The sequence below is a fragment of the Mustela nigripes genome, chromosome 15, assembly GCF_022355385.1.
Source record: "Mustela nigripes isolate SB6536 chromosome 15, MUSNIG.SB6536, whole genome shotgun sequence".
Lineage (NCBI taxonomy): Eukaryota > Metazoa > Chordata > Mammalia > Carnivora > Mustelidae > Mustela > Mustela nigripes.
In genome coordinates, this window is record NC_081571.1 from 38,925,920 (window position 1) to 38,946,323 (window position 20,404).

Below are 20,404 nucleotides of genomic sequence, written 5' to 3' on the forward strand. Positions count from 1 at the left end.
TATATATATATATATATATATTATATATATATATATATATATATATTGTACTAGAAATCCCAACTACAGCAGAGTTTTAAATTGTACACCCTCAAAGAAGTGTTAATTTACTGGTGTCCTTGTATGTGACCTGTGTATGAATTTTATCTTTCAACACTGTCACATTCCTTGACCAAGAAATTAATCTTTTTTATTCTCTTCCATTACTTGTAAGTAACAAAACACAGCCGTCCTCAAACAGAGTTGACTAGATTATTTTAAGGGCACTTTCCACGTTTGCATTTTACTCAGTTAATATTCAATCAATGGAATGTCTCTCAGTCACCTCAGATGTCACGTGTATCAGCCCCTAGGCAACCGCCAATCTGCAATCTCCACATCCTGGTGAACAGCAGAACCATGAACTGTGTTTCTGCCTTCTCCACACTGCACTTAGGAGTTTCCAAACACTAATTTAAACATGGCTTCAAGTCAGCCAGTAAACTGCTTTCAGGACATCTGAGATCCACCCACAAGCTGCCTTGACTATTTCTTGCTCTGCTGCTACATTTTACTCTAGAACGACACCCTGATTTTTAGTTTCCCTCCCCCCCAGCCCCTCTTCATGCACTCTGTCGGCACTGACACTGGAAAAAATGTCTATTTGCCTTGTCTACTGCACCCCTCGATCAATCCTACTCAGACATAATAAAAAGGGTCAAAAAAATCTAGCTAGGCCCCCTAGTGAGGTGCCCTCCCCACCCATCATACCTGGTAATTATCTCTATCTTTGCAATTACTACACTCCATTACTTTTATCTTTGTGTGTGCCTTCCTCTCCCAAATGACCACAAATTCCTTGAGGGAAGATACCATATTTTATTTATTTTTGTATCTTCAATTACATAACATACTGCAGACACTCAAATATTTGCTGAAGGAATGAATTTTGGCTTTAGCTTTCACCTCTTGAGGTTAATAGAGTAAATATCTAAAACCTTAAAATTCAGCACACAGATTTATCTTCAGTGCCTTGTCATTATGATAATTATGCATTAGAGGTATTAAGTAAAAAAGTTAAAAGTCACAACCATAAGTGTTTAAGTTTAAAGTAAAGTATAGACTTTCTGTAATGCTATGGCCTCTGCCATTTGCTAAGATTTCAAGAAAGGAGAGTAGAAATTACGTAGGCCTATGTAATTTTTACAGTTAAATAACAATCCTCTGTGAATATCTCCTGGAGATGCTGGTTATTATTTTATAACAAGCATCCTAAGAAGTGTCACATTCATTCTTACCTATCATGAAAACATTCCAGGAAAGGCGATCTCTTTAAAGAAGGCTTACACAACTTATTACCATTAAACAATTCAAACCTAAATGAACCATTTTGTACTCATAAACACAGTAGTTTTGAGAGGGCAACAAACTAGGCATTAAAGCATTTCAGGTTCCTGGGCACCTGGGTGGCTCAGTGGGTTAAAGCCTCTGCCTTTGGCTCAGGTCATGATCTCAGGGTCCTGGGATTGAGCCCTGCATCCGGTGCTCTGCTCAGCAGGGAGCCTGCTTCCTCCTCTCTCTCTGCCTACTTGTGGTCTCTGTCTGTCAAATAAATAAATTAAATCTTTAAAAAAAAAAAAAGGCATTTCAGGCTCCCAATCAAATAAAGGTATTTTATGAAACTCTAAGAATATTTTATAAATGCAAGTTAAAAAAATAAATAAATAAATTTAGACAAGATGGATAAAAACCTCAGCAAATTTTAAAAACCTCCACATTAAGTGGGCCTCTAACAAAAATCTAAGTTCTAGAATAGCATTGTGAGACCCATGATTATTTTGAGAAAACATACAACTGAAACCGGAGGACAGAAAAGCACAAACTCAAATCGCCACAGACAAAGGTAAACTGAAAGAAGCAGTGGGGAATGAAGGGTCAGTTATCCTCATCAAGCCCTGGCCTTCCTCTGCTGTCTTCCTTCCATTCCTTCTCATTGTTCTCATTCTTGATGGGACCCCTGACACTAAATTGTCCTAACTTGCATTTCCTAATTTACTGTACTATATGCAATGAGAATTTTGTGGTTATTTTATTTTTTTAACATCATGCTGCTAGAGAATGGCCTATGTCTACTATGGAACCTGGAAAGAGGAAAGGTAGAAAGCAAGCAGAGGTGAGAGGGTGAACGCAGCCCAGTGCAAGGGCCTAGCTCAGGTCGGTTTTCTGAACCCTCCACTTCCTCCCCTGCTCTCCGATCTGGCGGAGAGAAGCAGCCTTGTGCTCTACAATCATGAAGAGAGTGTTAAAGGTCAGTCAGCTTTTTAGAAACCAGTAGTAGTGGAGTGCCTGGGTAGCTCAGTGGGTTAAGCCTCTGCCTTGGATTCAGGCCCTGATCTCAGGGTCCTGGGATCAAGCCCTGCATTGGACTCCCTGTTGGGCAGAGAGCCTGCTTCCCCCTCTCTCTACACTTGTAATTTCTTTCTGTCAAATAAATTTTTTAAATCTTAAAGAAAAAAGAAACCAGTAGTGGTAGTAAAAACAAACCCTTCAACAGACCATGTTTATGAGATTTTGAAAATTCCTTCTTAAAAATAAGATGGTCAAGATCACAGTAAACGGGACACAAAAGAGGTCCATCCTAGAGACAACTGTCATGTTATTCAAAACACTCCCTCAGGATAATGCTTTTGTGTGCATGTGTATGGGAGGGAGATGTTACCATTTCTACTGTATCCTATGGTAAATATTAAATACAGATTGGACGATGTGCAAATTTTAAGATAAACTTCTGCATATGACTACAAGAGACCACGCAGCCTAACATGTCCTAGACTGCATTATCTCTAGACCTGAAAAACGGCAAATTTTTCCTCCAGCCCATATCCTTCCGCTGAACGCCAAATGCCTATTGAACCTTTCTTTAATATTTCATGGGCATCTTAAACTCACATTTTCAAATTGGAACTCATCTTTCTCTTTGTTTTTTTTTTTTTTTTTAAGATTTTATTTATTTATTTGACAGACAGAGAGATCACAAGTAGAGAGACAGGCAGAGAGAGGGGAAAGCAGGGACCCTGCTTAGCAGAGAGCTAGATGTGGGGCTCCATCCCAGGACCCTGAGATCATGGACCCCAGCCAAAGGCAGAGGCTTAACCCACTGAGCCACCAAGCCGTGCCACATTTTCCTCTTTGAATCTGCGTCTACACCTCAGTAAACAATTTGTGTTATGACTCCTCTTTCTCTTATACCCAACACACCCACTCATAAAGTCCTGTTGGTTCTACCTTCAAAATCAGAATATTTCCCACCGCTGTTGCTCCCTCCTTCTGGTCCCAGCAAACATGCTTTCCTCCCTGGATGATCCTTACACCATCTAAGTGGATTCACTGCTTCTGCCATTGTTCTTCTGGATTTTTCCCCAAAGCAGAAGCCAAACCAATCCTTTGAAAATACAAGTCAGATGTCAATCTTCTGCTCGAAACCTTTCTAATGCCCTCCCCCCCCCCCTCCCCCCTCCCCCCCCCCCCCCCCCCCCCCCCCGCCAAAGTAAAGTCAAAATCTGTCTAACGAGGAGTCCTGTCTTACAGAATCTGTGACCTTTCTGACCTCATCTCTCATGCCCTCCCTCTGCTCCAGTCTCACCTGCCTCTCTTGGGACTTCTCTAGGGCTCTACTGACTAGCATGCTTCTGACACCCAGATTGCCTTTCCTCCTCCTCCCACTTCTTTCACATTTTTTCGCAAAGGCCACCTTCTTTCTGGGGACTTCTCTGACCACTCAGCCTTAATTGTGGGGAAAAAAACAAAACCCTGCCCTGGAATTCCAGAGCTCACCATATGACATAATACACGTGCACTTCTTCCTGTGGCAGATGTTCCATAAAACATCAACTTAGAGCAGACACTTTTCTTTTATGCTCACAGCCCTATCCCGTCTTCCAAATTGTGCCTGGACAGAGGAGGCACTCATGAGATGGCTCGTAAAAAAACAAAGGCGTCCATCTTATTTTTTTCACTGTCAAATTCAGGTCTGATCCTTATTGATGCAAATGCCTAGCATCCTGTTTGCTACACCGTGAGAATTCAATCAACTTTTTGGAAAGACTTCTTTCCTTGTAAGGTCAAAACATACCCAAAACCACAAATGAGCACTAATACTTTTTTCCTTCAAATACATAGTATGACAGACAGGCTGAGAAACAGGACACATGTGCTTACATGACAAGAGTCCAACTGCTGATCGGTTTAAATCTATATCTGAAGGTCATGACCTCTTCTGAGGGGAGGGGGGAAGATTATCCAGAACCTATTATCTTTAGGTTTTTCTATGTAGGCAAAGAAATATCTTTTTTGATGTTTCTATCACTTGCAACATCTTTTTTTTTTTTTTTTTTAATTTATTTGACAGAGAGACCGTGAGAGAGGGAACACAAGCGGGGGAGTGGGAGAGGGAGAAGCAGGCTTCCCACTGAGCAGGGAGCCCAATGTGGGGCTCCATCCCAGGACGCTGGGATCATGACCTGAACTGACAGCAGATGCCTAACGGCTGAGCCACCCAGGCATCCCACAACATTTTATCTTAAGTGTTCGTTTGTATTTCACATTTTCATGTGGAAATGGAAAACATTTCCAACTAACTAATTCCTTAATAATTCCAAGCTAGTAAATCTATTTTTTAAATGACATGCAAAAGTTTCCAGAAAAAAATAAGCTCCCAGTTGTTGAAGAGTTGTTGGACCCTAGCTACTTTTTACTGCTTTTTAATAGTAGAAGCCCTCTTTCAAAAGAAATCTTTTTTATCAAAGTTTAAAACAGGAAATAAAAATAGTGACTCAGGCTGCAGGAGAGGAAGGAAAGTAGAACTCATTTTCCAAATTCCTTTCCCTATGCTAGGATGTTCAACCAGTGAAAATGCATTGTGCTGTGCACTTAAGATATGTACAATTTCCTATGTGTATATCGTTCTTTAATTTTTAGAAAAGTAAATAAATTTTTCAATGACACAGATCCACGAAATTCAAAAGCTTACATAAGTTTCAGGCAAGACACAGTCGGGATCTGTTCAAATAACTATTGAGAATACATGTTAAAATGACATAATTATATTATTCACAGAGACTCTTGCTTATCACAGAGACTCATGTTTATCTGCATTATTACTGACGAAATAGGCAGTTGTGGGTCAGTAAGAAATAATCAGCTACAACTACAGCAAATACAGAGAATATTTACATAGTCCTTATGGTGTGCTATACAACAATTTAACTATTTGCACATATTAACTATTTGCACATATATACATACAACTATTTATTTGCATATATTAACCTATAAGCTTACAACAAACCTCTGAATGAAATACAACTATTGTTCCCGTTTTCAGGTAAGAACACTGAGTCCCAATGGGGATAAGGAACTCATCCAAAGTTACACCTCCAGCAATGGGCAGAGGTGGGGTTTGCACCCCAGTGGTCTAACTTCAGACTGTGACTGTAACAACTTCCTCCATAATATAACGTCTCCAAAATCTCAAGGGGATCCCATTTTTTATTTTGCCCACTGAAATTATTTATTGGGGTTATTGTAATTATCACCGCTTGTTAATGAAAATTCCTTACCTTCAGAGGCATATGATGGATTTCAGTTTTAAATGCTTTAGTATTTGCATGCGATGATGAAAGAAAAGGGTATTTCAGAAGCTCACCAACAATAACCCTTAAACACCAAAACATTTCACGATGTAATGCTAGCTGCTTTCCATATGTATGTCGATCTGTGTAACTGCTTCACCATTTCGTGACCCTCAGAGGGATTGGTGCTACTTGCATGCAGTTATGGGAGTGAGGACAAGGACGACTACAGGGAGTTTAGGGTAGTAGCCCTCTCACCCCCGAATCCATGGCCACAAAGCACTTCAGCATGTGACTTATTTGGCAATAGGATGTCTGCAAAGAATATCAGTTAAGAATCTCGAGATGAAATCACCCTGGATTTAGGGAGGCCTTAAACCAAATGACTGGTGTCTTTACAAAGAGAGGTGAGAGATAGAGACATGGAGGAGAAGAGGACACCAGGGGTTGCTGGTAGCCACCAGAAGCTATGAAAGAAGCACAGGATGGCTCTTCCCTGAGAGACTTCAGAAGGAACCCATGCTACCAACACCTTGAGTTCAGACTGCTGTATTCCTGAATAATTAGAGAATAAATTCATACACTTCTACTGGTTAAAGGAACCTAGAGTGTGTTCATCCGTTATGGCAACCCTATGAAGCTCATACAACTATTATTTCAAGACTCGGCAAGTCACACACAGCCTGGTTTCTTGGGAGCAGCTGGCAGATATGCCTGTAGCATCTGAGCCCCCCCATAGCACTCCACCCAGCTGGTGACATGGCGGCCTTGTGAGCAGCGACATTCAGCAGATTGCAGTGAGGGAGCGTGTTTCATCCCCTGCTTAGGCTTCCTCGGAGCGCACAGATTTGTTATGGTAAGCTATCCTTCAGAACGCTCTCATTCTGAAATCTTCTTCCATCCGCCTTGTTTATAATTTCCCACTTCCTGTTGCAACACTGAGGGGCCGTAAATACTGCTTTGTGGCCAGCCGTCTAGAGGAGCTCTGAGACCTTGCTTGTCACTGTTGATTCTGTCCTGTGACTTGATGTCCTGTGACTTGATGTGAGCTATGGCTCATAGGTGACACTGACGGAACTGTTCCAGTAGCTATTTCAAATCCGTAGCTGGCCCCACATCTGCAAACACTGTAAACTGTTAGCTTCTTGAAAAGATTAATGCTGTATTGATGCCACTTTCAGTCTGCTAACCTCCAAAAAGATATAGAGGTCTTCCTGATGTGTTCTTCTTCTTCATCATCATCTATCAGCCCCAGCAGCAGCCGATTCAGGAAATGTTCTCAGCTCAGTATCTCAAAAAGCAATCTTTAGCTGGAAGTGTAGTTCCTCCATGCCTAGTGTTCTTCAGCATCAGTCTATAGACTCCTTAATCCTTCGAGGGACTCTGGTCATGCTCTTTCTACATTCCATTACGACGCTTTTCAAAATAGTTGATATTTGCACAGAACAACAGTGCAATACAACCTTACATGCGAGTCTCTGATATAAACTTTTGACGCCAACCCTATAGAGCTAATCCCTGGAAATTAACCGGGAGAATTTAAGTAAAATCCTATCCAACAGACAACTTGCACCTTGTGGCCCCTTACCAGCACACTGAGCTCATAGTATACTACATGTATTTTTCATATATCTTGTAGCTACCTTGTGAAGGACCCAGTTATATATTTCATGCTACCTTTTTATGTTAGAAGTGTTCATTTGAATAGAAAATTTTTACAAATACTGCCCTTTTAATACATATATGCAAACCTATAGAGTTACATTTTAAAAATAAATTTATCATTTATTACATTTGGCTTGTTAGTGACATTAAAATTATTCTACAATTCTTAAGTATGCTAACTAGATCAGTACAGATTATCCAAATAGATTATTGAGACCTAATTACACAGGAGTCACAAAGTAGTTTCCCAGACATAACTTGTAACTCTACCATCTAGCCGCAGAATCAGGTTACATAGGTAGGAGATAGCAAATGTTTTCATTATTTCTACAGGATAATGCAAAAAAAAAAGTACAACCATCCATCCACACTTCCCTTTTGGAAAAGAGTCAACGGATAATTCAGAGTATTACTAGCCTTTACTGGCTACTTGCTTATAATAAAATTACAACTATTAAAGTAGCAAAACAGAGGTAGGTGGTAAAGAAATATATATATATATAGGGATGAGTTAAAAAAAAAAAGAACAAAAACTTAATATACCTGTGTAAACAAATGCATTCTAATATAAAATCTAGGAGATATCATAGATCTAACTCTGAAATTAAATGTGAATATTCATGAATATATTTATTTAGATTGCCTCAATATTTCCTTATAATGTGCGAATTTATGTTGCGTCTGTTCAAAAAAGGAATTGAAGCATAATTGTAATTTTATAAACTCATGTGGTAATTCATGGTTTGAACAAGAACCTTTGATGTTCCGAAACTGCTTACTAGTGAACACCTAACACAGCAGGGCTATGACTGTTTCTTTAAGTGATCTGATCAAATAAAACAACATTCTGTATACACTATTCTACAGCCGAAAAGCTCTAAGCAGGAAAAGTGCCTTAAGTTATTCTATTAATGTGCTAGAGATGCATCCCAAATGCCAAGGGCTGGGTAGCTTAAACAACAGAAACTTCATTCCTCACAGTGTTGGAGTCTAAGATCAAGGTGTCAGTATATTTGGTTTCTTCTGAAGCAAGAAGATGGCCTTAGCTTATAGACAGCTACCTTCTTGCTGTCTCCTCACACGGTCGGTCTGCATGCATGTGAACCCCTGGTGTCCATCTATCCAAATTTCCTCCTCTTATAAGGATACAATTCACACTGGATTAGGGCCTACCCTAAGAGACTCGTTTTACATAATCACCTCTTTAAACACCTATTTTCGCATTCAATCACAATCTGAGATACTAAAGATTAAGGCTTCCAAATATGAAGGGCTTAGACACAGGCGGACAGAATTCAGCTCCTACCAGAATACATTTTTGTGCCCTTTATTGATAATTCAGTTAAAGCAATACCTTATTTGGTTGTCATCTCTCAATTATTTTATTATAAATGCTCCCCCACCATGAGCTTTCGAATTATTTCACTATATTGGCAGAAATGCACACAAATGAGTATTTTCATAAAACTCTAATATCCTACAGTTAATTTGAAATGCCAGATGAATGATTTATCTCACAAAATTAAGAGGCCCCAACCTATGACCTAACATAATGTTATTTATGTTATTAAGTCTGTCACACAATGAATATTTTTATGTACTTAAAGTGCACACTTAATGTCTAAAATGCAATTGAATTAACAACTAATCCTGAATATTCAAAATATATACATCAAACTAATAAATTTTAATTGGCATTTTTAGAAGTGTAGAGTATAAGAAGGTTAATGGGAGCCTTTGAAAATGCTTTCTGCTTGTTAGAGCACATGAATTTGAAATTTTAAACACTATACATTTCCAGGTGGCAGCCACCTGGAAGTGAAGTGTTCTAAGTGCTCACAGTAGGTGAATAAAAGATAAACATTTGGTATTTAGTAAGCCATTTATCATAAAATGTTGATAAGTCATGTGGCACTGGAATTGGAGATGTATTTGAGTAGACAAATATTTGGGTCAGACCAAGGAGTTACTAGCCAAAAGCAAACAAACAGTCTTAAAAGCAGAGATGTCAATAAAAGGGAGAGGACAAATATCAAATGTAAGATATCAAAGAATGCTCCCAAAAGCTAAACATGTGGAAATGGAAAAAAGTGAAAAAACATTAGAAATGGGGAATCATTAAATCCACTCTGACAATACACCAAAGGCGGCCCATTCTCTAGAAGCTAATTCCATCTACAGTAATTCCAGGAATACTCTCTAATCTAGACTCTGAGTTCTTAGACAGTGGTTTAAGATTTTCTGGAAAGCCTATGAATTTATCCTTGAAGAAAGACTAGAGCCCACTGAAACTTAGGTGGCGCTTCCCAGAACAACCAAGAAAAAAGCCCCAGAGGGAAAATGACATTTACTCTTAAGCTGCTCTATGAGGGAGGGTATGAGGCAACATTCTAGACCACAGCTTCCCGTAGATTTAACTTAGAATCTACCACACAGCTCGCAGCTGATGTGAATGAAAGCTGTAAAGAGACAAGGTGAATGAAAACAGGGATACCAAAGAAAGGGTGCTAGGAAGGATTTTCTCAAGTAAATAAAGTTTAGGGAGGAGAGGTAATGGCTGTAGGAATGAAAAGCACATTTTATGGGCCTATTGTGATCTATGCGTGTGGTGTGGCTAAAGATGGCAAGAATGCTGTTGGATATGCAAGCATGGAGCTTAGGAGGGATGACGGGGGTAGAGATCTGTAAGTCATTAATGAAATGATGGTATGTAAACCCTTGGAAGCTGAAGAGATCACCTCAGGATTTATGGCAAGAAAGAAAAAGAAGGGCTCAGTATTAGACTAATAACACAGGCAATAGTTAGAGGCTTCATTGAAGAGGAGGAAGAATAAAGGACCCGGAGAATGTAAAAGGAGCCAGTTAGGACAGGAGCTAGATGCCAGTGAGCTCACCTGTTGTTACTACCAAGACAAGGGCACAGTTTCTGACACCGAGTAATCACACAACACCTGATTATCAAATGAAGAAGTGAGTTCTAGACTGGACTTGCACAGCATTCCTAGAATTTAGACTCTCTAGGGAAGAAGAGAAATATATGGCAGAGATACAATAACCCTGAAACAGACAGGGTTGAACAAGGTGACACTGTAAACTTGCCTCAATTAACTCCCCAAATTCTCCGAGTTTTGTCGTATTTTCTACTCATTAATAAAATACCATTCAAGGTTAATCATGAAGCTGGTTATTGTGAAATAATCAATAAAACCTTCACAGATTGGGGTCCATTAACTTCAGCTGTTTAGACAAGAGAACAATGTATTCACCCTTCAAAGACCAGGAAAAAGAAAAAAAAAAAGAAATATTGCAATGGTATATAGAAATACAATAATGACCCAAAATATTTTCATTGAAATACAACAGAAAAGCTGTAAGCCATTATCTCTTAGAAAAGAAGCAGCCCTAATGAAGTAGATTTTTGAAAATTGTCATACGGGTAAGCTCATTAGTTGCAATGAAAGATCCCCCTGCTGATCCACGAGGACTTAATGGCCAGGATTTTGTTATGTCTCAAAAACAAAGGTACTTTTTAATTCATGTGATAGCTCACTGAGGAGACTTCAAATATGGAAACTTTTAAATGATGATATATAATAGAAAAGCACTGAAATTTTCCAAAGCAAACATAGGCTTACTTCATCCAAAACTATTACATTCATTCCTCTAAAATCTCATTCATTAATAGGGTAATATTATCACACGAAGAAATTATGCTCTACAATCACCTACACTATGTAAAAAAAAAATCTACATCATCTATATCTATCTATCTCAGTGATGGCTTTTCCATTTCAAATATCTAGTTGGCATGCTATCTGCTGACCTATACACATATGCATGCCTCCATTATAACAGATGGAAATGAAAAATCTCGAAGCCCTAGAATGCCCCAGTAGAGACATTAAAAAAGAAAACAAACATAAGTATCTAATTATCAAGCTACAGCTCTACAAGCCCTTATCAAAGTTAGTTTTCAAAAGCAAAATAATAAAATATTTATACAGAATTTTAAGTACAATTAAGTGAGTCAAAATAGATAAATGATATTTTAAAAACTTAATTTAGAGCACCACTGCTGGAAAATAAATTCTATACTAACACGTACATCTGAAAGAGAAGTAAGTTCCAGCTCACCGTTCAGCTTTAGAAACAGGAGAAAAAGATGGTGACATGGTCAGGAATGCAAACTGTTATTAACATAAAATGCTTGCATGGATTTAATTCTTCCCAAAGACATAATGTTGATATAAACTATTACTCTACTCAGCTATCTTTTCTCTAGAAAAAAAGCTTTCTCTGTGTTTCAAGACTTTATGTATAACTTTTTCATCTATTATTCTTTTACTTATCATGCTTACCATGCATCACTTTCAATTTCCCCACTTTCAATTCTCTTTTGGCCCATATATTTAAATTTTATCCCCAAATTTCAGAAATCTCATTTTAGAGGCATTACCTTCCCTGAATTAATGAATCAATCACTCAAAAGCTATTTTGAGTATTACTGAGTTATTTTAATGTTCTTTTTCCTCTGTGCACTTTTGCCCTATCTCATTGTTTAGTATAAAAAAAAAACTTTATTTTCCCTTCCTCAATTCCATTAAAACACTTACACCCATATACATGTACACACACACGGTCATTATCTTCTTATGTCAAGGACATTCTTAGGTAACACAAGGGCAAAGTAAATCATTCCAACATCATTCCAACATTAGCATTCAGGAGCAAAAAGCAAAGTAAAAAGCTTATTTTTGGTCTTAAAAATCCAGACTAAGTATTTCTAACTCTCCCCTACCCTCCTTGCCACCTCAATATATTGGCTGTATGAGTTACATACTTCAAAGAAACATACATCTCAGGAAAAACTGTCAAAGAACATCTCATCCAATCACATTGCCACTCTGCAGATGGAGTGTTACGATCCCCATTTTATGGAAGAAACACAAGGAGTAGAAAATGACAAAAGTAATTTTTTTTAAGGAGTAGTCACTAAAATGGGGGATTGTGGTGAATTATTCTTAAGTTGAAAAGTTCTAATTTTAGGAAGACAATAAACAACAAACAACACAAAAATAGTCTGCCATTTCTAATGACCAGTTTTCAACACACTGACAAATACAGCTATCCCACCATTTCAAATGAGTTGTCTCCCAAGAAGTATGTACGTCGGTGCGCATATATTCATAGAAATGTGTATGCATAAATTGGTGGTTGGAGCAAGTAAAATTTTTACCACAGAATAGGATATATAAATAAAAACTGGAATCTTCAAGTCATCAAAAATTGCATTTAAATCATACTATGACTATTAATAACAGTTCCTGTCCTATCCTAACCCTTTGCAACCTGATCTAAATCCAGTAGGGACAGAAGCAGATGAGATAGCTGGGCATTAGAAAGGACTGAAGGGAATTTCTAGCTGTTTGGTCCCTACTAGGACAAAGGATGCAGTCTCTACCTTCAGTGTGGGTGGACACAGATTTAACTTAGGCTAACTAGGCACATTGATTACTGGGGCTTAGCCCAGACACAATGATCCTCCCCAAGTGAAGGATCCTGACTCAAGTAAGCATTACCATGGTTACAGAGGAGGCAGCTGAGCAGCAGAAGGAGGGGCTGGCAGGTAGTCATAAGCTTTAAACTATACAACTACCTATCTTTTATATTTTAAAAACATATTTAAAATACAGAGGCAAAGTAGCAAGTATGTTCAAACAAAAGGCGTTACTTTCTGTCTTGACGAACTAACTAAAGACCCAGAGCTGTGAAATGTTTTATGTGAAAGCACAAACCTTTACTGGCTTTGTCTAAATGTTCCAAATCATCCACAAAATTCAGGATATCAGGGTACTTTTCTTCACATACTTCCACCAGAAAATGAAGTAGTGTTGTTTTCTGATCTGCTGATTTTGTGTCTTTTAGCTAGATAGGACAAAAGGGAGAAAAAACAGTCAAAAATATTTTGGTAATCTGTCTACTTACCTAATGTTAATACTGTATTTTGTAGGTAAGAAGTAAATGAATTGTAAAATTAGTCAATTCTATTTCTGAATTGCAAATGTTTAAGTACTTGAAAAGCTATCTATGGATTGTTGTTTGAAGTCATTAACATTTTTTGAAAAGAAAGTATAAGCTTAATCCAATCTATTATGCAACATTTTATGGGAAAAAATACATGATAAACACTTAGGAGAACAGAATAATCTGTAAGTCTGTATAATAATAGTACTTAAAACAATCCCAGACATTTGTTCCTTTTTTAAATTTAAAAAAAAAATTGGTACATATTTATGACATGCCTACTAGAGGCTATAGGAGTCAGAGATACAACAACAAACAAGGTACAGAGCTGTTCCTCAAGAAGCTGTTTAGTAGGGGAGAAAACACACACACGCACGTGTGCACGCACACACACACACGTACATTTACCCTGTTGTGACAAACAGTATAATAGAAATAATCAAAAAGTACACCTCAGAGGACAGGACATCTAGAACCCTGGTAGACAGGAAGTTGTATGGATTAGGGAAGGGAAAAAGAAAATTCAAAAGGGCCGTACCACGAGCAGATGGAGCAATATTTGAAAAATGCCACACTTGAGGACGAAGAAGACACATTTGAGGAGTCTGAGTGACTCAGAAAAATAAGTGTATTGAGGAGGACAATAGAGAGAGTAGAAAGATACAAAGCTGGGAACATTGGAAAAGACCAGAAAACAGGCTTTTGATCCCTAAGAATTGGGAGTTTTTAAACTGGGTAAGAGATGATGAGACCTACGGTTTAGAAAAAGCTCCCTCTAGCACAGTGTGGATAAAAGACAAAAAACCAAGGGAAAGAACAGCAGCAGGGAAAGTAACTTAAAAACCGGTAACAACAATCCAGGCAGGGAAAGACAAGGCCCTGAGTCAGGGCAGTGCCATGGGGATGGAGATAATGGGACAGAGGGGCCATGGAGACCCAGGTGGTGCCATTAATTGAAGTAAATGGAAAGACAGAGGAACAGATTTGGGTGGAGTGCGGTGGGCAAAGAGATCAGTTTCAGTTTTGAACGAATTTGAAGCTTTTAAGTAACATCCAAGTAAAAATACCCACAAAGGATGTAGATTGATACAGGCGTAGAAAAATGTTTCTCAATCTTTCTCTTTCATTATTGCTGGCTAAAGAGTATTTTTAGGTTTTTCCCCCCAATCATGTGTACCTGTGAAATTTTAAAATCATAGGTATCCTGTGTATCTTTTCCTGTACTGTATGTATATCTATGCTTTGCATATTAAAAAATAGCAAGATACTTTTGCTTCCAAGAACCAATTTTCTATTCCCTAGGGAAACTGTTGAGCATACCTGGCTAGAACTCAGAGGAGTATGATGACCTAGGCCCTCCAGACTGAGGAGCCTTTAGCCCCCAAAGTTCAAAAGTTGATCAAACGAACCCAAAAGGTACACAGGATGAAAGGAGATATATATTTATACACAAGTATATGATCTATTTGTAATCCTAGTTCACAAGTTATTTTTTGCATGCTAAGTGCAGTTAGAATCTTTGTCTGTGGGGCACCTGGGTGGTTCAGTGGGTTAAGTCTCTGCCTTCTGCTCAGGTCATGATCTCAGCGTCCTGGGATCGAGCCCCGCATTGGGCTCTCTGCTCAGCGGGGAGCCTGCTTCCCCGCCCCATGCCTGCCTCTCTGCCTACTTGTGATCTCTATCAAGGAAATAAATAAAAATCTTAAAAAAAAAAAAAAGAATCTTTGTTTTCACACATGTTGAGAACGCTAATCTGATTAAGCTACCTTTTCAATCCATAATTTCCTTCACATTATCATCTTTAATGGATAAGGCGAGTAAAACTAGCAAACTTTCATAAATGTAGTCATTTTCTCTTATATAACCCAGACGTACCATAAAAGCTGTCCTTTGGTTTTATTTTTTTATTTTTTAAAGCACCCTAATAGTGAACTCTTCTATCCCCCCTACCCCCATGACAGCAGTAACTGCCCAGGGAATAGCATCCCTTCTATGGACACTCAGCTCCCAAGTGCCACTAATTACATCCCTTCTTCACCATGCTCCTCTCCTGTGAAACTAGATGTGCAGCTCGTATGGAATGTTGATTAGCCCAAGCCCCATCAACCTCTATAATTTGTAAAGCCTGGAAAGGGCTTTCCAGTACCATATATGATGCAACTAAATAGCCAGCAACTGCTAGGATTAATAGATCAAGAAATCCCTATGATCTAACAAGCAACTGGATCAATCTTGATCTTTATTCATGAGCAATAAGAATTCAGAATTATGAATTCTGAAATATAATATAGTTTATTGCATCTATCGATTTAGTCAATGTTAAGTATACAAGTCAAACAAAGATTCAAGTTATTCAGAGACCATCAGAAAGCTAGACAGTAATTCATGGAGGAGGGTGCTGGATTGGCTCTGTTACTGAAAACATCGCCTGGTTAGCAAGCTGAGAATTGGCAACAGTCTAATATTGAAAAAGTTTATCTACTGAATAGTAAATGGAATCAAAATTCTCCCATCCTTTCAGAATCTGTATTTAACTGTAAGACAAAAGAAAAATCAAATTTCCAAATAAGTAAAATTGAATGTAAATGTAATAAATAAGAAGTTCAGATAAGAAACAAAGATGGCAACCAATTGTTGATAACATAGTGTCTCATTCACAAACTGCTATGTGGCTTTAAATTCCAGGGTGGAGAATCTTCATTCAGGTCCTAACATTCTCAGGAAAAAGTACACAAAGGTATTCTTCCTGCCCCAATTACTCTATTCCTCCCTTCCCTGCTCCCAACAAGTCTCTTTAGAAGAAAGAATGAGAAAAGGTCACCTTCTAAAAGCATGAATACACAATGGAATATTTATCAATGTCTTAATCTACATGTTCAATTTTTTCCCAGTTTTTGATAAATATGTACAAAAAAAGGCGCATTCTATTTCCTCTAGTTACTCATACGTAATCAGCAACTGAGCTAGAAGAGTAAGGAAAGCTTGGGGGATGGGTCTAATTTTGTTGAAGAGAACAGTTCACCTCAGTATACTTTGTAACACTAACTCTTGGAAAGAAAACGAAGCTAAAATACTTGCTTTAAAAATTCGTTTAGTTTTAAAAAATATGCTTTATTTAAATTTTAACAGACATTGCTTGACAGGCTTCCATTTGTTTTATTGCCAAGAGATGTATCTTGTTGATGAGTAATCATGGCTGTTAAGGAGAATTTCTTATTTGTATATTGTTTCTTTGAGGTACATTTAATGCAGCATGGATGTCAAATAAACAAAAAGATGGATGGAGTTTCTTCAACTGCTCTGTTCATTCCAGACAAAATAATGTTAAAAGAAGATCCTGTAATAAATCACGGCCTAGTTGTCACTCTGGAGTAGAATTCCTTTGTAGTTACAATGCAATATTTTGAAATATTTTTAAGCTATTCAGCACAAATTTGGATGACATCTAAAGAATATCCCATTGTTATAATCACAAGGAAAATTCCTAAAATAAAAACTGAGTAAACTTTGGGTGATCCTCAGAATCCAAAGGCCCCTTACTCTAATGACACTTAAATCATAAGAACATTGCGAAATTGGCCACTCTGCTCCCATTATTGAGTTTCTATTATCTAAGTGTGTATTGAAACCAGCACAGACACTCTAGCCATGGCAGACAGTGCTGAACATAATAACATGACAAAATTATGAGAATCTGTAGGTGTCCAATGAACATTCAAGAAGACCCTAACTTGAAAATGTCATTAATACCACTGATATTGATAATGATCAATATTAATAATCAAATTAATTTTAAATTATAAATATTAACAATCGTCACTATTAACACCACTATCACTAATACCATGACATTATTTTTTTTTAAAGATTTTATTTATTTATTTGACAGAGAGAGATCACAAGTAGGCAGAGATGCAGGCAGAAAGAGAGAGAGAGGAGGAAACAGGCTCCCTGCTGAGCAGAGACCTCCGATGCGGCACTCGATCCCAGGACCCCGAGATCATGACCTGAGCGGAAGGCAGAGGCTTTAACCCACTGAGACACCCAGGCGCCCAATACGACGACATTATTATAGCCACAGCTCTTCTATGGCACTTATCCTGACACCAGGGATAGCCAAAAAAAGATGTATTTAGTGCTTAAAACACATAATATCTTTATGAGGAACTAGTATACCCATAACTAAAGAGGATAAAAAAGATCTGAGAGATCATGCAGCATACTCCGCATCATATAGCTACTATCTGGTAGAGCCAAGGTTTGAGGACATATCTGTGTGAATCCAAAGTTCATAACCACCTCAAAGTACAGTTCCTCTACAAAAATCTTGAGTTTATTATGTGTCAAAGAAACAAATTTCTCAAAACCACAGTGGACAAAAATGGTAGTAAGACAACAAAAGAACATCAATGCAATTTAAAATACCGAAGTCCTATAACCTGCTACTTCTAGCCTGGAAAGCCTCTTAAAACTGACACCTTCTACCCTGAGGTCATCTCTAGTTCTGAGAGCATGACATTCTTTCTACTGTTTTATCTATAAATTTAATAAAATGCCACCTGAATCTTATCACTCAAACAGCGAGTCTTTCAACACTGCTAGTAGATTAGTGCTGACAATATTATACGAATATGGTTAGATGAAAAGACAGCTGTTTAACCTTTAACAGACCTGAACAAGTATATGTACTAACATGATACTCCATCTTAAATCCTATGCAGAATAAAGTGATTTGTATGTACAAAATAGTATCTCTAAATTTAAGTTAAAGGTATTCATATAAAAATAGATGTGTTAACACATACTGTTAGAGAATATATATTTTCTCAGACAAAAGGTCAACATGCCAGTAAAAACTCACAAGTGAAAACCACAATTATACAATGAATAATGTTTTTGATATATGTAACCACATTAAGAAAATAATCAGCATCCTGATTAAATTTTTTAAAAAGATTGGTTCTCCCTACAATGGAAATAAAAATCATAATTTAAATAAAATAAGATGCTTAGCATCATCTATATCACTGCCATAACTATTAATACTGACAATAAATTTTTCACAATGATTTTCAAGATAGATGGAGATCAATTGATATTAGGTAAAAAAAAGTTACTCGACAAATACTTTGTGATATTCATATATAAAAATAATCTATATTATGTAATATTCATTCAAAATGATGAAAGCTGAAACATTATTAAGCAAGAAAATGCTTTATATAATGTGGATTCCTATCATTATAAGCTGATTTCTTCCATATCCCCCCAACCTTCCCTGAATTATGTTTTAAACTTATTTCTCTTAGATTTTAGTAAGCAGAGAAACTGCAGTGTTAAAAACATTTTTGCAATGCAGTGTAAATGTTAGCTCTGCTATATCGTTCGATGTTCTGTTTGTTTATACAGTCCCCTTATTCCATGAGACATTTAAAACAGCTCACTGTTTAGTTAATGTAAATGAAACAAATACGTTAATTTTAAATTAAATGGTTTACTTTTTATTTTTTAAACACCACATTTTACTTTTTTTAAAGCAGTTTCAGCTTTACAGAATAAAATGAGCAGAAAATAACAGGGTTGCCATATACCCTCTCCTCCACACCAGTTCCCTTATTAGTAACATTTTACATTAGGTGTGGTACACAACTGATTTGATGATATTGATGCATCATCATCAACTCTGCCTTCTACAGTTGTATGGATTTTGAAGCATACATAGTATATATCTACCACTACCCTGTCATACAGAATAGTTTCACACACATCCCTCCCTCAAATTCACTGTGCTCCACTTTTCATCTCTTTCTTCTTCCCTCCCCAAAACAATGCTGGCAACCATGAATCTTTTTACAATCTTTATAATTTTCTGTCTTTAAAAAGATACATATAGTAGAAATCATCCAGTACGTAGTCTTCTCGTATGGACTTCTTTCATTTAATAAGCATTTAAGGTTCCTCCGAGTCTTTTCTTGGCTTGGGAGATCATTTATTTTTATTACTGAATAATAATGTGTTGTATGCAGGCATCACAGCCTATTCATTCACCTACTAAAGGACATCTTGGTTGTTCCCAAAGTTCAGCAATTACAAATAAAGCTGCTATAAACATTTCTGTGCAGGTTTTTAACTCCTTTGAGTAAGTAAGAGTGTGATCACTGAATCCTATGTTAAATATATGTTTAGTATGGAGCACCTGGCAGGCAAAGTTGGTTAAGCATCTGAGTCTTGATTTCAGCTCAGGTTGAGATTACATGATCATGAGACTGAGCCCTGCATCAGGCTCTGTGCTTGGGTGGGGTCTGTTTGAACGTCTCTCTCCCTTTCCATCTGCCCCTTCTGCTCGTGTTCTGTAAAATATCTTAAAAAAAAAAAAAAATCTATGTTTAACTTGGTACCTGCCAGTCTTCAAACGTAGATGCTTGGTACGTGCCAGTCTTCAAACGTAGATGTACTATTTTGATTCCCTTCAGTAATGTATGAGAGTTCCTATTGTACTACATCTTGGCCAGGATTTGGTCTTGGCCAGTGTTTCAAGTTTTAGCCATTCTAATATGTGTGTGGTGTTACGTCACTGTTTCAGCTTATAATTCTCTATTGGCATATGATGTTGATTATCTGTTCATATATTTATTTGTCATTTGTAAATCTTCAGGGATGTGTCTGGTCAGGTCTTTTGACCCTTTGTTTTCTTGTTGTTGAGTTTCAAGAGTTATTTGTATATTTTGCATACAAGTCCTTTATTAGATGATATTTTGCAAAGATTTCCTCCCAGTCTGTGGTGTATCTTCTGTCTTAACAGTGTTTTTTGCAGAGCAGAAGTTTTTAATTTTAATGAAATCCAACTTAGTGACATTTTTCTTTCAAGGATTATGTGTTTGATATCCTATCTAAAAAGTCACTGCCAGGGGTGCCTGGGTGTCTCAGTGGGTTAAAGCCTCTGCCTTCGGCTCAGGTCGTGATCTCAGAGTCCCGGGATTGAGCCCCGCATTGGGCTCTCTGCTCAGTGGAGAGCCTGCTTCCTCCTCTCTCTTTCTCTGCCTGCCTTTCTGCTTACTTGTGATCTCTCTCTCTCTCTCTGTCAAATAAATAAATAATAAAATCTT

At 37.5% G+C, this 20,404-nt stretch overlaps 1 protein-coding gene across 1 annotated transcript in view; it reads right to left on the bottom strand.

The window, feature by feature from the left end:
* DIAPH3 (diaphanous related formin 3) overlaps nt 1-20,404 on the bottom strand; it is a 498,555-nt gene that overhangs the window by 196,025 nt on the left and 282,126 nt on the right. The window contains exon 22 of the mRNA XM_059377539.1: nt 13,070-13,199. Within this exon, the coding sequence (XP_059233522.1) occupies nt 13,070-13,199 (130 nt within the window). The remainder of the gene's footprint in view (nt 1-13,069; nt 13,200-20,404) is intronic.